Genomic DNA, 14,589 nt, shown 5'->3' with positions numbered 1-14,589 from the left:
TTACAATCTAGGCAGAGGTCTAATTTTTGGAAAAGTGCTGGATACCTGACCATAGAAAATCAGACCTCTGCAGGTTTTTTCATCTTGCTTATCCAAACCAGAGATCTCTTAGCAGAACAGTTGAGCAAATCTGTCTACTTCAAAAGAGTTGTAAAGTTATTTTATTTTGTGGTTTTATACTTGTATGACATTCTAAAGTTCCTAGGCATTGCCATATTTGAATATATGGCACAGCATTCACCTTTGTAAGATATCTGTAGAATTGTATATTATACATTTAATATTGTAAAGAACTTAACGTATAATTGTCATGTATTTGTGTATGCACATTTCTTATACAGTACTTCATGCCATAAACATTTCTGTAAAGTAAATGATCAAAAATAAGCAAGTAGGGTGGAACACTCACTGTATTTCCCCTGTTGTTTGAAAGGTGAGAAGTTTTGATTGCGTCTCCTCTGGCCTTTTGCTCCGTTCAGCTTGATGTAGCCATGTCTTACAAAAAGAAAAGAAAAAAAGGGTGTTTTATTTATTACTTTCATAGATTGAGTTCACTTTAAGTTCAAAACTTAAATAATCTGTTCAGCTTCATGTTTTTAGCCTATATACACTTTTGTCCTGCACTCCTGACCAGGGATACTTAGTACTAGCAGAGGCTGAACTCTTGTCTGTGTATCCTTTTCTATTCATTACCTCTCAGCTAGGGGATAAAGGTGAACATGTCACATTTATGTTTAAAAATGCTCAGTTCTGCCATTCTTACTCAGGCAAAGCCTTCCCTGAGGTCAGCACAGGTTGTCTGCAAGCTGGACCGGACACTGAGTACCTGTGGGGTGCTGAGCACATCCTGCTCCCATTGAAGTTGCAGGCAGACAGCTCTCTCACAAGCTTGGAAGCAGGATGCTTTCAGATACATGTAGAAAGCCATTTGAAGTATTTGTGGTTGGTTGGTTGGTTTGTTTTTCTTCAGTTTGGTGTTTACCGTATTTTTTTTTATAGATCAATAAAGCAGCTCGAGTACTTACAGCAGTTTGCAAAGGTGGCATCATGAAAAGTTCCAGGCTGCGCCAACCGAGTTAAATGTGAACTTGAGATGGAAAGTTTGAGCCATGACATCACAACATTAACTGCAAAATAGCACTAAGGCAAGGAAGACATGTGGAAACAATCACTTTGTTAGAAGAAATATGCCTTTTTTAAAAAAAAAGAAAGTTAAGCTAGGACATGTTCTTTTAGTTAGTAACTTCAGGTCACTTATTTAAAGTTTATTACAGTTTCATTTATATCTTTTTTTACTTATTTCCCTGTATTCTTATGCAGCAATATCAGCATAAACTGATTTGAATTTCTACTTCTGGCCTTAAACCATAGCAACATAACTTAATTAAGAACATTGCTCAGTGTCACTAAAACAGGTTTTAAAATATCATAGAAACTCCAATAAAACTGTGGTGTGCAGCCAGCAAATGTTTTTATTATGAAGGCCAAAAAGTAAACATAGCCTGGTTTTAACCTAATTTGATGGAACAAAATTGTTCTGATCCTTTTTTTTTCTTTTTTTTTCTGAGCACTGAAACTGTGGCTTGAAGAACATTAGTCTTTGCTAGCACTTTTTGTACAACCCTGTTACACCACTCGGCTCCCAAGTCTCAGAAAAAAAGTGAAAGAATGTTATGTTGTGCTTATTGGACTAATTGCTTTGGAAAAAGCAACTGTTGAGTGCATTCATTCACTGTATTAATAGCATCAAGGTTTGTTGACAATTTTATTAGATGTTTGACAAAGGATAAGAATCAGCACAACAAAACATTGGAGTATTTGGTTTTAATATTTCTTTGTGGGTATTCTGTTAATATTTTAATGCAAAATGTTTCTGAACAGTGCTTAAGAACTACAAGACAATGTGAAATTCATGTTTGATAAATTAATACTGTATGTCACTCGATGTGTTACTTTAGTAAACTGTTTTATTTCTTTACAAAATAAGTACAAATAAGGGAGTATGTTTTCACACAAATTGGGGGTATTTACGAGTATGTACAGAAATCATCAAAATAACGTAATTCTAATAAACACAAGGCCTTTATAAACAATATGTACAAATTATCAATACATTTAAAACATAATTTTACACTTCCTGGCCTTAAATACCTTATGAATAATCTTTTGGCTAAATAGCAGCAGTATAAATTTTCTTCTGCTTTTCATAAACCTTAAAAAATAATTAAAACTTTTGTTTTTAAAACTATTGGACAAATAGTTCTATTTGTGCTTTCGCTATGGTTTCCCATCAAAAAAAAAAAATATTGCCTCAAAAAAGTGGCAAGCAAAACATAGTAAAAATTGAAAAGATAAATAAGCAAATGTCTCCCTTCCATGGTTACTGATAATACTGTTAGGTTTGAAGTACAACTTGTGCCCAGCTTCTTGCTTAGCATTCCTATCTGTACCTATTTAAAAGACTCACACTAACTTTGCTTGGCTTTGGTGTGGGCCCCTTAAATTCCAATTCAGCAAAGCATTTAAAAAGCATTCCTCCCACCTTTAAGTACTTAAAACTACCCATATGCTTAAAGTCATGCACTTGTTCATGAGCCTCTCTGGACTGGAGTCCTCAGGTCCAATCGTCCAAGGCAAAGCATCACCAGTCCCTGCAGCGCTGCCCTGACCGCCCAGTGGCACCAAGCTCGCAGGGCTCACCTCTGCTCTCGTGACAGCTACTAAAAGTGGAACTGGATCCCAGAAACTTCCTTTACAGTGACTTGAAAAATCCATATAGAATACTCTAAAACCTTTACTGAACAATACTCTCCTTTAAAACCACCATTAAACCATACTCTGCAATAAATAAATTAAGATTTTAGAAAATAAAATGATTCATGTTACTAACCAGCTGCTACAAATGTGCAAAAGGTTGAATAGATTCAGAAAACAACTGGAAGCTAGTCAAGGTAACTCCACTGGGACCCAAATGCACAGATTTCATACACTTAGGATTTGGTTCAGCAAATGGCTCAGGAAAAGAGCTGTGCAGTAAAAGCAAAAATCCTAAATATATAAAATTTGTGAGAATGTGCATTGGCTATTCTTTTAGCTGTGCAAAAAAATGCAATTAGAACTAATCTAAAATAACATCAGGTATCACCATGGTTAGTCATTGGAAACAGTGCTAGTAAACCTAAAAGGAAAAGAAAACCAGCACCGTAAGTGAACAAAAAGGTTAATCCCCTGGTTAGGTCCCAATTCTGTGAACCTGACCCAATCCTCCTTAGTATGAGATGGTTTATGTAAGCCATTGCAGCAGTCTTGCCATTTGTGTAACTTCAATGCCATCTATTTTAGCCTCATCTAAAATGGCCAAATGTAGTAAGACTTTGAAGTTGGTTACATCTGTGGATTTAACATTTTAAAACCTTTTGCACATTTTTTCTTTCTTTTTTCTTTCCTTTTTTTTTTTTTTTTTTTACATAAAGGGAATTTATTGCATGTGTCTGACAATTTTACAAAACAAAATTACTGGAACATTGACTTCTGAAAAAAATAGAAGGCACATTAAAATGACAGCTTTTCAATGCAAGTTGAGCTTCTGTATGGAGAAATCAGTACAATTCTTGGCTTTACTTAAGCAGAGCTCGATAGAGCAGGAGAGAATGGCTCGTTTCTCTTTCCTGTTCCATGTAGAAGATGAAGTCCCTGAGGTTTACGCGAGTTATTTTCTGTCGGGCATACTGCCTTGATGAAGGAGTCCCCAAGCCAGCCTGACTTCCACCAGACATACTGAGGCCCTACAAAGAAAACACAGCAGAGTTCAAAGTCCTGCAACAGTGGAGAGTCCTCCAACTCTCAGGTTTACAACTACTAACTGCTGGATTATTTTAAACGCCTAAATGTATTACGAGCCTCATTCTGAAAGTATTACATGACTCTCTTTTTTTTTTTTCTGTTCTTCTGAGCCTCAGCAAGTTAACCAGAGTAAAGAAACAAGTGAAAACATGCACATGAGACTAGACCTTGTTTATTTACAACACAGGACAAATATATCTGGCTAATTCTCCTGCTACAGTCATGTTAGCCATAGATGTAATTGACCACTACAATTTCAAGAGCCTTTTTTAGGACAAAACTAATTGCAGTAGATAAAGGCATCTTTGGTATATCAAATGTGTGCACAATGCTATTCCACATCCTGTCTAGGACTGGAAAGAGGTGAGTGGTGTACCGGAATGTTGCTACTGCCATAATAACCTCAGCAGTCCCATGGGGACCCCCATTATCTCCTCTGGGCATACTGAAGAAAAAAGGCTTGCTGTGAGGAGATACTAAACAATCTTGCTAGAGAACACATTACTCAGCTGAGAGGTTGGAAAATTAAATAGAAAAATTGCAAGAAAAACTCAGACATCTAAGATGATAAAGACAAACATCGGTGTACTGTTTTCTAGTGCTATGTTAAATCTTTTGTTTTATTTAAATTGGTCCAAAGCTACTGAATCAATGAATACTTCATTCTGGCCTTCTGTATAGAGATAACATTCAAAAACTACATTCCTTAGTTACTGATCAGGGCCAGAGCACACTATGATGCGAATATTTAGAAATTGAAAGGACATAATTTATAAACTGTGCAGTCTTGTTGAGTTTAGAACAGAAATGTGATAGATGGATAGATTCAACCCTTTTTTCATCCTTAAAAGGCCATTGTTTTCAGTGCTTCCAATTGATTTCTGGTGAAATAAAATGTTCTGACTTACAAAATTAGGTTTTAATCCATAAAAAGGTTTAAATTATTTTTCAAACCTCTAAAGCATCTGGCACAGTTTTCAAAACTTTTAAAATACCTATTTCAAGTCTACTTACTGCTGCTCTTAACTTACCTTTCTTTGTCCAGGGAATACTTATTCTAGGATCTTGATTCTAGCCATTAAAAATACAGTTAAGCATAATTTTAGTACTGAAAGGTTGTAGGGGAAACAAACGTGGTATATTGCAAGTAAGACATAACACTGTTTTCACTACTGTTTTTCTCTCTGTGTACTGGCAAAATCAGACTCACCTGCAGAACTATACTGCTCAAGTTATTTCTCCTATATCTGGCTATTAAATTACAGTAGTGGGGCAAATCCTATTCTCTTATAACCACAAAAAATGCTTAACGTAGTAAAATGAATGTGGCTAAGCTTAGAGGCAAGAGGAGAAGCCCACAACCTTCGAGCGCCATGAGCATTTGGTCTTAGGGATTCTGTTCTCCAGTATAAAGTAGCTTTTGTTAATAGATTAATTGATTTACCACCTAGCCTCACTGCTCATAGGAAAAGCATGTGCTGCATCTCCAAGGGTTGCTCATCCATGCTGAAGACAGACACATCCCCAGTGCACAATCCATTTATTAGTGGTGCTCTGAATTTATTCAGCCCTTATGCCAAAACGCTTTCCATTCCTAAAAGAAATAGCATCATTTAAACTCATACTCTTTATCTTCCACAGGTCTGAAACAATACCCTACCTTAAGCTGCTTCTTGTCTGCACTCTTACCATGCATTTGTTTTGCCAGGGCTGTTGCCATTATTTCCAACTCTCCAAGGAACTACCATGTCTATATTTATTTTGAACAAGCTGACTCAAAAATATTTTTCTTCTCTGTCTCTGATACGGTGAATCTCTCCCCCTGCTCCAAGTAATAGTTCTTTCACATCCATGCTGACTGCAGTTCCTGAACATAACAAAAACACTTAGCAATGTGGCCACCTTAAACTCATGACAAGAAACTCTTCAAAAATACTATCTGTAGCTTACTGGACCAGAACCATCCTGCACACGCTTAACCAAATATTAATAGAAAAGCTACTTTTATATATATTTCTTCACATAAAATCATTTAATACTTGAGGTACCTATACAGCAAATAATTGCTTTATATTTATTGGACAGAGTAGCTGGAATTAAGATGAGGTAAGTCATATTCATTGCATTTATCACTTGAGGTACTGAACTTTTGGGTGGTAAGAGCATACACTTAATGAAACACCATAACACGAAATTAAGCTGTGCACATTCATAAATGTGCTTGTGAGCTACTCAGTTACCTGATAACACCCTGTAATTCTCTTTCACAAGGTGAAAAAATTTGTAAGAATGTTTTTAGAAAGTAGAAAAGCACAGTTGTACATTGACAGGACAATAATGTGTAACTGTCAATATGATCTCTAATTTAAATTAAAGACCAATTTGTTTGGTACTGTATTGTACTCAAAATTATTCTTTGGAATGCTACATTAAGTACAGTACTAAATGCCACTTTTTTTTTTTAATTATATACATGAATACAAGCCTAGTTAATTGCCAGTAATGGTGGAATTGAAGAAACACAGGTTTTACTCAAGAAAAAAACTTTTTTTTTTTTTTTAAATCAGCATGACAGACTTTTCATCAACACAAACAAGCCTGATCTTGTTTGTATCTATGGAAACTAGTAAGAGTTACAAAGATAAAAGCTCTAATAAAAACAAATAAATGGTTGTAAATTGTTTACATCCTTTGTTTCCTGCCTGCCACACCCAAGCTATTACCAAATCACACCCACTCAAATATACATCAGTACCAGTTTTGGTATCAGTGAACTTCTATTTATAACTTCAGGGAAATTTAAAATGTTTGAGACCAGAAAAAAAAATATAGAATTTATGTATGGACTCTTACTGCCTCTTCATTTTGCAATGACTTACGTAAATGAGTTACAGCAACTTCTTTTCCCATTCCATCTTGTCCTCTCCTTTTTCCCACTGTCTCTTTTCCCTTGCTGCTTCAATTTTTCTTTCTTGTACTACTAAGGCGGCTGGTGACTGCCTTGAACTTGGTAGCTGCAAATCTCACAGGACAGTAAGGAAGACAGCAGAGAGCAACCGAATTATTCTGCACTGTGCAGCACCCATACAAAGGGGCTTTCCGGGAAGACACACACAGCTCCCGCTGCCAGCAGGGACCATGCCGTGGCACAGCCAGAAAGAGAAATTCACCAAAAATCAAATTAAATGCAGGAATTTGAAGGGGAAAAAAAAAAAAAAGGCCATGGTGCCATGCTCTCTGTTAACCTGTAATCCAAGACCCACTGAAACAGTCAGACTCCATCAACTTTAATGAGCTTTAATACACTTCAGATACGCTTAGCTGACGTGTGTATATACAACTTACAGTATTTTAAATAACATTGTTGGACTGTCAAGCTTAATTCAATTGTTGGAAGCTACCTAGGTTGAAACTATGGCTTAAGAAGAAGAATTGAAGTAATAACTGGTTCAGCGTGCACATTTTGAAGCAATTCCAAATGTATGTTAGATGTGACACAAGATTTGGGCCACTCATCTCAGCTTGTTTGCTATTTTTATGATCATCTTCTGTGAGAAAACTCATGCTGCTGGAAAAGCAGAATAATTTTTATTCTGCTCTGGTTCAAAACAAAGTAACAACAAAAGAGTAGGTAGATTCCTAGGTAAACATACATAACTGTCTACCAAAGAAACATACATTCTAGAAATTAAAACAAATACTCCTGTGAACAGAGAAACTAATGAAGCCTCATTTCTTCCAGATGTATTGCATTTCTCTGGTACTACTTCTTACCACAATAAAACCTGCTCCTCTACATCACGTTCATCACCTCTCATCTCTCCCAGAAATATCCTCAGTCCACTGTAGCACCCTCCACATATCACAGATGCCCCCCGGGGTTTTAGCTCCCTTCGGAATGGCCTCAGGACCACCCCACGCCCGGCTCTTCTCCCATCCTCATGAGCCAGCCGGGCGAGCATCACCCCCTGGGGTGGCAGACCCACCGAGCCTGTGCTCATCACCCACCCGGCACATGTGGCCCCAAAGTCAAACCTACCCCGAAACTTGTTGAGCTTATATTGCAGCCTTCTCCTTGCTGCCGATACCAGCATGTCTCGTCTTCCCTGTGCCTGAGCTAACAGTCCTCATGGTGGTTTTCATGGGCTTGGTCTCAGCTCCTTACTGCCTCTTTCCCTCTTCTACTTCACCCCCTCCACACGCACCAGGTTTGGTTAGTATTTCCCAGAAGGTTTAAAGGCTACTGAGAAAGTGGACTGAGAAAGACAGGCACATCTCGTCCGAAATTTTCATGGACAAACTCCCTTACTGCTCGGAAAGTAAAAATCTCTTTGTGCATTAAATTACAATGGTTAGAGCAGCAGGCATATGAAAGTTAAACTGACTAACTCTCAAAAGCGTGCTGTTCCTCGTTTGAAACAGAATTGCTTTCACATAACAAAAACATATGTAACAAAATCTACTGATTTTTATAACAGTGATTTCTACTGTTGAGCAATTAAATGTTTTTTTTCTTTCTTTTTTTTTTTTTTTCACTAATCTGTACACCTTCAGCTTTTAAAGGCATTGAATTACAGAACCATGGAAATACACTGTGATATTCTCGTCAGGAAACACAAAGATAAGGGCAAATAGAAGATTGAATTTAATATTTTATCCATCGTTCCTTCACCAGAAAACAATTCAGTCCTGACATCTCTCCTTTGAACATAGTCTTGAACTGCGGCTATTGCTTCTCTGTGACCCAGAGAGACAAGGCAATAATGATAAAAGATCTGCTGGTTTTCTTCTCAGGCTACGTGGCACATCCTTGTGGCAGACTTGCACTTCAAGCCAAAGTCTGAAAGTGGGAATCATACAGGAACAATTCAAAGCCAAGCAATCTATGGAGTAAAAAAATACAAGGAATTTTGTCTCTCCAACCTCAGTGAACTGAAGAGGAGCGGGAAAATAAGGTATACATTAGTCTGGCCTTATGCTAAGAGGTCTTGGATCATAAGAAATATTCTGGAGATATTCTGCAGCAATAATGATTGCTTGCATAAAGTGCTATTAGATCTTTGGCTGACAGGCACTTTATACACGAAAAACAGGTATAATATTATGTATGATTAGCTGTCCCACATAACTTAGGCTTTAATTCAGCACTTACTGAGGCTAATAGTAATGATTTCACTGATTTAAATGAAAGCTGAAACATCCTTAAATCAGTACTCCCCTGAAGTACAGAAAAGTAAATAGTAACTGTTCGTCAGCATCCCAAAGATTAACAATACCGTATGAAACATAATTATATCCACAGAAAGACTGTGCATCTTCATATGCACAATATGGTGGCATTACAAACATCTTTAGAAAGATTCATCACCAAAAGCTATCATTTAGGCCTTCAGATCAGCAACATTTACAGTGAGGATTAGATACCATGATTTCTTAGGCAGCTAGTTATTTTCATTTGCAAACATTTCTATCCTATACTATTTTAGTGCAACTGTTCCTACAGACTCCGTTTTGGCACGCGTTTGCTTGCTACACCCTCTTGGATGCAAATGCGTCTCATTTCCCCTGGGCACATAAACACACACCTCACCCTGCAGACAAACATCAGAAAAACTGATTTGCACAAGTATTTACAAGTACTTCAAATACCAACACAATTGCAACATTTCAAAGACAGCATGCAGTAATTTTTATATTAAGAAATAGTAAGAGGAAGGTAAATCATACTAAGACATGGATACAGTGAAGGATTTTTCTTTAGATGTGATCATTTTAGTTTATAATTACATGATGTTATTTCAACCCAACTAAATGGACTGCCATTACAAAAAGAATGCTTTATACATATCTGCTCTTTGCCTTTATTATGCTAAGCTAAGTCACATATGCAAGTACCATTATAATTGAAAACCTGCTTTGTAAAGCAGCATCACACCAAAAAGTTCCAGCTGAAGGAACTCAGCATCTACTACCAACCTGACCACCTATTCCTTCTTCTGAGAGAATGTCCCCCCCAAAAAACTGAGTGAGAACAGGGGCAAAAAGCAAGTTATGCAACATTTCAGTGAGAAACAACCTGGGAAGAAGAGAAGTCTGCCCCACTGGAAAGAAGTAACACAAGTAACAGTAAAGCAGATATGGGCTATTTCATTTACCTGCTCAAGGGAGGCAACTGCTCAACTGCCCAGTCCTCAACAGGTCATTCTCAGGAAGAAACCAGACTGCAAATAATTTCAAATTCTTAAACACCTTATCCAAGCAGATCTCTACATAATCACTGCATTAATGAGGGAAAGAGAAGCTCAAGTTTTTCCTGCACAGAGATACGGGTCTGCATTCTGCTAGGACTTTTCACCCTTCAAAGATCTTTTTGTATCCCTCACTTCTCACTTGGTATGTGATAAAAACATGTCTTGTATCCTCTATCTTCTTGCAACACGCGATTTCCTCAGGTGGTGCAGTCTCCAGGTCTTTTCATTTACTTTGTTCATGGACCTGCTCCTCGTTGGAACCACAGATCTTGCCAACATCTTTATCCACAAACATCTCATACCTACCACAATTCACTGCCTTACTTGGACTTAAAAGCAATGACAATTTTACCTGATTAAGAACTCTCAGTTTGGACTGCATTCTTGCAGTGGTAATTATAAGTTGAATATTCTATTTATCCTGTTTCCATCATACACATATATTTTCATTTTGCTTGGAATGCTTCTCCTCCCATGCTTTCCAAACGTTTAATCAAGTGCTGCTCCCTTTGAAATACTAATCCTGCCAATTTTTTTATTGTTATTTTTCAAGCATTGTGGTGTTTTTCCCTTCTCATCTTTCAATATTAGCATGTGTTGTTTTTTTTTTCTTTTCCCCTTTTAAGGGATTTGCCCATATTACTGTACTTCAACCATGCTGTACATGCCTGTATTCCCTCTCACTGGGAAAGGAGAAATGTCAAACTAACTTTAGGAGAAGCCCTACAGCTGAACTTGCATGATTCACATTTCCCTTGAATCATATTTGATTCCCATCTGATTTTTCTTTTGTGGTAATTCCTGATATTAGTTCAAAACTATCACAGTTTTACATAGTGGGTGGCCCCTTCTTTTCTAACCTGTATGATTGTGACTTTCATTTAATCAGAAACTTAAAATAATTAAAATATTCTTGACATTCATCAATCTCTAGACACATATAGCTGTAAAATCTAATTGTTTAAATATCTAATTAAAATATACATAATTGCTAGCCAGTAAAGATTGCTTTTTTGGCCTGTTCTGGGAGACATGCTGAGCAGAACAACTGTAGGGGACCAGCTAACTGTGGGAGTCTGGATTCATTCGTAGCTGTTTCTGATTAAGAAGAAAATTAGCACTAAGAAGTGCACCTTGGCCACCTCATGTGCTAGCTACATCTCACCTATTTAAGGTGAGACACAGACATCATATCGCTGTTTCATATATTGCCAGTCCTCCCTTGGGAGGAAGAGAGGGAGACAGAGAGAAAAGTATCTACATCTTAATGCTTGTGGAAAAAAAAATTACAAATGTGAAATCTAAACTCAAAATCACTTTCTCAGCCCTTGAGAGCATGAATTGCCCTCATTCATCTCCACTGACTTTCAGTTCTTAAGCCTAATTATGATGTATAACCCAGACTTTAAAATAATTATGTTTGCAACTGTGGGCCATCTTGTGCACTCCCAGCAATTGTGCAAGTGCCAATCAAGTGACTTTTTGCACTACCTGCCAAACAAAGGGCAAAAATAGCCATGGATCTACCAGCTCTTGGCACAATTTTTTTTTTCAGTGCAAAATTTGCTAGCAGATTAGTTACAATCTGAGAATAGTGGTGTAAACCTTTCCCTATAATTACCAGAGGCTCCTCTGTAGATTGAGGGCAGTATATGGCCCTAATTCATATACCCAATCCGTTAAATAAAGCAAAAGCAAGCAGGCAGTGCAGTTATCTCAGAATTGAGCGGCAATAAAATTAAGCCTTAAATGCTAATACCTTCAGCTTGCAGGATAAACACATTGTCAGAAAACAGTCCAGTGTAAAGGAAATAAGACATCAATGTTTATAAATAAAATGTGGAAGATGGTTAACACTCTTTCTATTACTGCAAATATCATGGAATATAATTAAGGCCTGATGTATTTCAGACATTAGGGAGAAATGACGGAGTTCAGCAGGGAGAAGTCTCTGAATCATTTAGCTACCCATTCCTTTATTTCTTAATGTTTCTGTTTCTTACAATTAATTCTGTTGACTCTTTTTAAGTTAGTGGGGTTTTCTGTTCAGAACAAGTCCAAAAAACCTTAAGTCATACCAGCATAAATAGCTCTTGAAAAAATATCTCCAAAAAGGAAACTGTGTTTTCCTTCCCACAGACAGCAGGAAGCTCACAGCAGCGGCCCCCATTCAACATGATCTGTAGTTTTTCCTTCTACATTTTGAGGCAGTCCCTCGCATGTCATGGTCACAATTTGCTATTTATCAAGATATACTCTTTCCCAAGTCCCTTTCCAAGCCCCCTGCTTCTCTCTTTCCTTCACGCCAGGATCAGTTCTCCAGGACTCAAAACAGAAACGCTTCGTGACCCGCGTGCCTCCACCGCTCTTCATTGCTGTCTGCCCTCCAGACTGCGATCCGATCTGCTGCCCATCTTCAAATTGCCTCAACATACATACTTCCATCATAATTTTTTACAACTTCTCTTTGATACGCTCCTCTAACCTCTTAGTTTCCATCCAGGTTTTTTCTTTCGCTCCATTATAGGACAAAATGAGACAGTCAAGCCTTGACTAAAAGGCAGATCAGTTTAACTTATAAACACAATGCTGACAGTTTAAACTTTCCTAGCATTTGAAAAAAAAACCTGTAATCTCCCCCTTTTCCTCAAGAATACCAAAATCCTCATCCTCCTCCAACCCATTTCACCACAAAGCAAAGAACCAACATTTTAAACTTCTATTCAACACAACCAACAGAGAATAAGCCTTGAATTTCAAACTAAGCCATTAAAAAAAAATCTTGCTTTTTAAAAGTAAACCCTCCTGCACTCTCACAATTATCCCAGATCCACCTCTTTTTATAAAGTGGGAACAAATGCAACATGAAAGCTTTCAAGAACATCCTCTAACCAACTGCATCTTGCGGTAACAAAAAAAAAATGATTGAGTAATCCATACCAATATCAATATCTAAAGAAAAATCTCTTCAGTCTTACAGATAATCATGGAGGAGACAGTGATGTACAAAAACATTGTTTCCAGATGTTAAAGTTCTAATCTTAGTTAGAGATAACTTCTCATCTTTTCTGTTCTGGTAAGTTTGGATACCACACAGACTACCTACAGGAAAAGCTGAATTAGCAAGTAAATATCATAGCTACCATAACCTAGCCTTCAACTGAAAAAATTATATAATATTATATATTACTCATAGGTCCCCCAAAATGACAATGATCAATATATACACTGATGTCTCACATATCTAATTACTCCCAAAATAAAATAAAAATTAGTAATATATAAAAAAAGAGGGCTGCAACTACAGAAGAAGAATCTTTCCCAAAAGTACCAGCCAAAAACAGAGATTCATGATGGGATTTTTTTTGGCGAAGTTAAACAAAAGGCAGTGGAGTGTAATATATTCACTGTCTTTGGAAGGGAGCTGGCACAACCAATCATCAGCAATGTGAGAACTCAAACAGATGACGGAAGAGGGCAACAGAGCAGACATACCCAAATGTGCACATGCACACACACTGAAGAGGATTACTAAATTAATTAGAGAGGCAAGTAAAAAAAAACAGTGTGGAATTTAGAATGCGCTCAATAGTATGGAATGATGCTACTGGCCTATTTTTACCATTGGCAATAAGAGACGAGAAAAAGCTAGCTCTAGTAGAAGCAAGTGCATTATGATACAACACAACATGAGCATTATAAAATGCGAGATGAATCTCAAGCCCAGAGGCTCTTTAGCACCACTCCAAATCACAACTCTCTGCCTTCATTTTTCTTCTTTGCTACCATTCCACTTCTTCTCCCAGTACTTCTGACTTGATTAACCCTTTTTTCTCTTTCTTGTCTTTCACCTTCACATTTTCATGGTATTCTTTTCATTCATTTCATGGGTTCTTTAAAAAGTGTCTGAATAATAACAGCAGAAATTATAGATCAGGAGTCAGATTTTCAAAAGTGCTCTACCACAGTGAAGCTGCAATTGTTTCAGATAAGAAATTTATCACTTCATTGGCACCATAATAAGATTGCACGCTCTTTTGACAATCTGGCCCCTGATTACAAGTTACAAAAAACAAATCATAACCTGTTTTAATAATCTAAATTCATGTGCTGTAAATTTGTTTTTCCTTTAAGTACTTACCCCAGAAATTCAAGTATAACAAGCCTGAAATAGACTTCCTGAAACACAAGCTTCATTTTAGCTTTTTGGGAATTAAAACATAAACAGTTGCATGTTATGCATAATTTCTCGTATCCCTTTCTGGAATACTGAATTCAGTAACAGTTCGTTAATCTGGCCTGAAATAATGAAATTAGTTTTTAAGGAGCTTATTTTTTGGTCTTTCTAAAAACCTGTGTTAAGATCATTGATCTTTCCTCACAATGCATATAATATGCTACCTGAACGTGTGCAGCAATAACATATGGTACAGTAGGCTATAACTATTTTACCATCTGTTCTGTCTGAACCCTAACCTTGATAATCCTATATCAG

At 37.1% G+C, this 14,589-nt stretch overlaps 1 protein-coding gene across 3 annotated transcripts in view; it reads right to left on the bottom strand.

Moving 5' to 3' along the window:
* Positions 1-1,949: 1,949 nt before the first annotated feature.
* LOC308176663 (transcription initiation factor TFIID subunit 4-like) overlaps positions 1,950-14,589 on the bottom strand; it is a 146,794-nt gene continuing 134,154 nt past the window's right edge. For all 3 annotated transcript variants that reach the window (XM_080552733.1, XM_080552732.1, XM_080552734.1), the window contains one exon: positions 1,950-3,785. In XM_080552733.1, the coding sequence (XP_080408859.1) occupies positions 3,618-3,785 (168 nt within the window). In that variant the 3' untranslated portion in view covers positions 1,950-3,617. The remainder of the gene's footprint in view (positions 3,786-14,589) is intronic.

Source organism: Anser brachyrhynchus, assembly GCF_964034855.1.
Source record: "Anser brachyrhynchus genome assembly, chromosome: 12".
In the NCBI taxonomy this organism is placed as follows: Eukaryota; Metazoa; Chordata; class Aves; order Anseriformes; family Anatidae; genus Anser; species Anser brachyrhynchus.
Note: the sequence above shows the minus strand (reverse complement) of the source record. Positions and strands in the feature narration are given on the sequence as shown.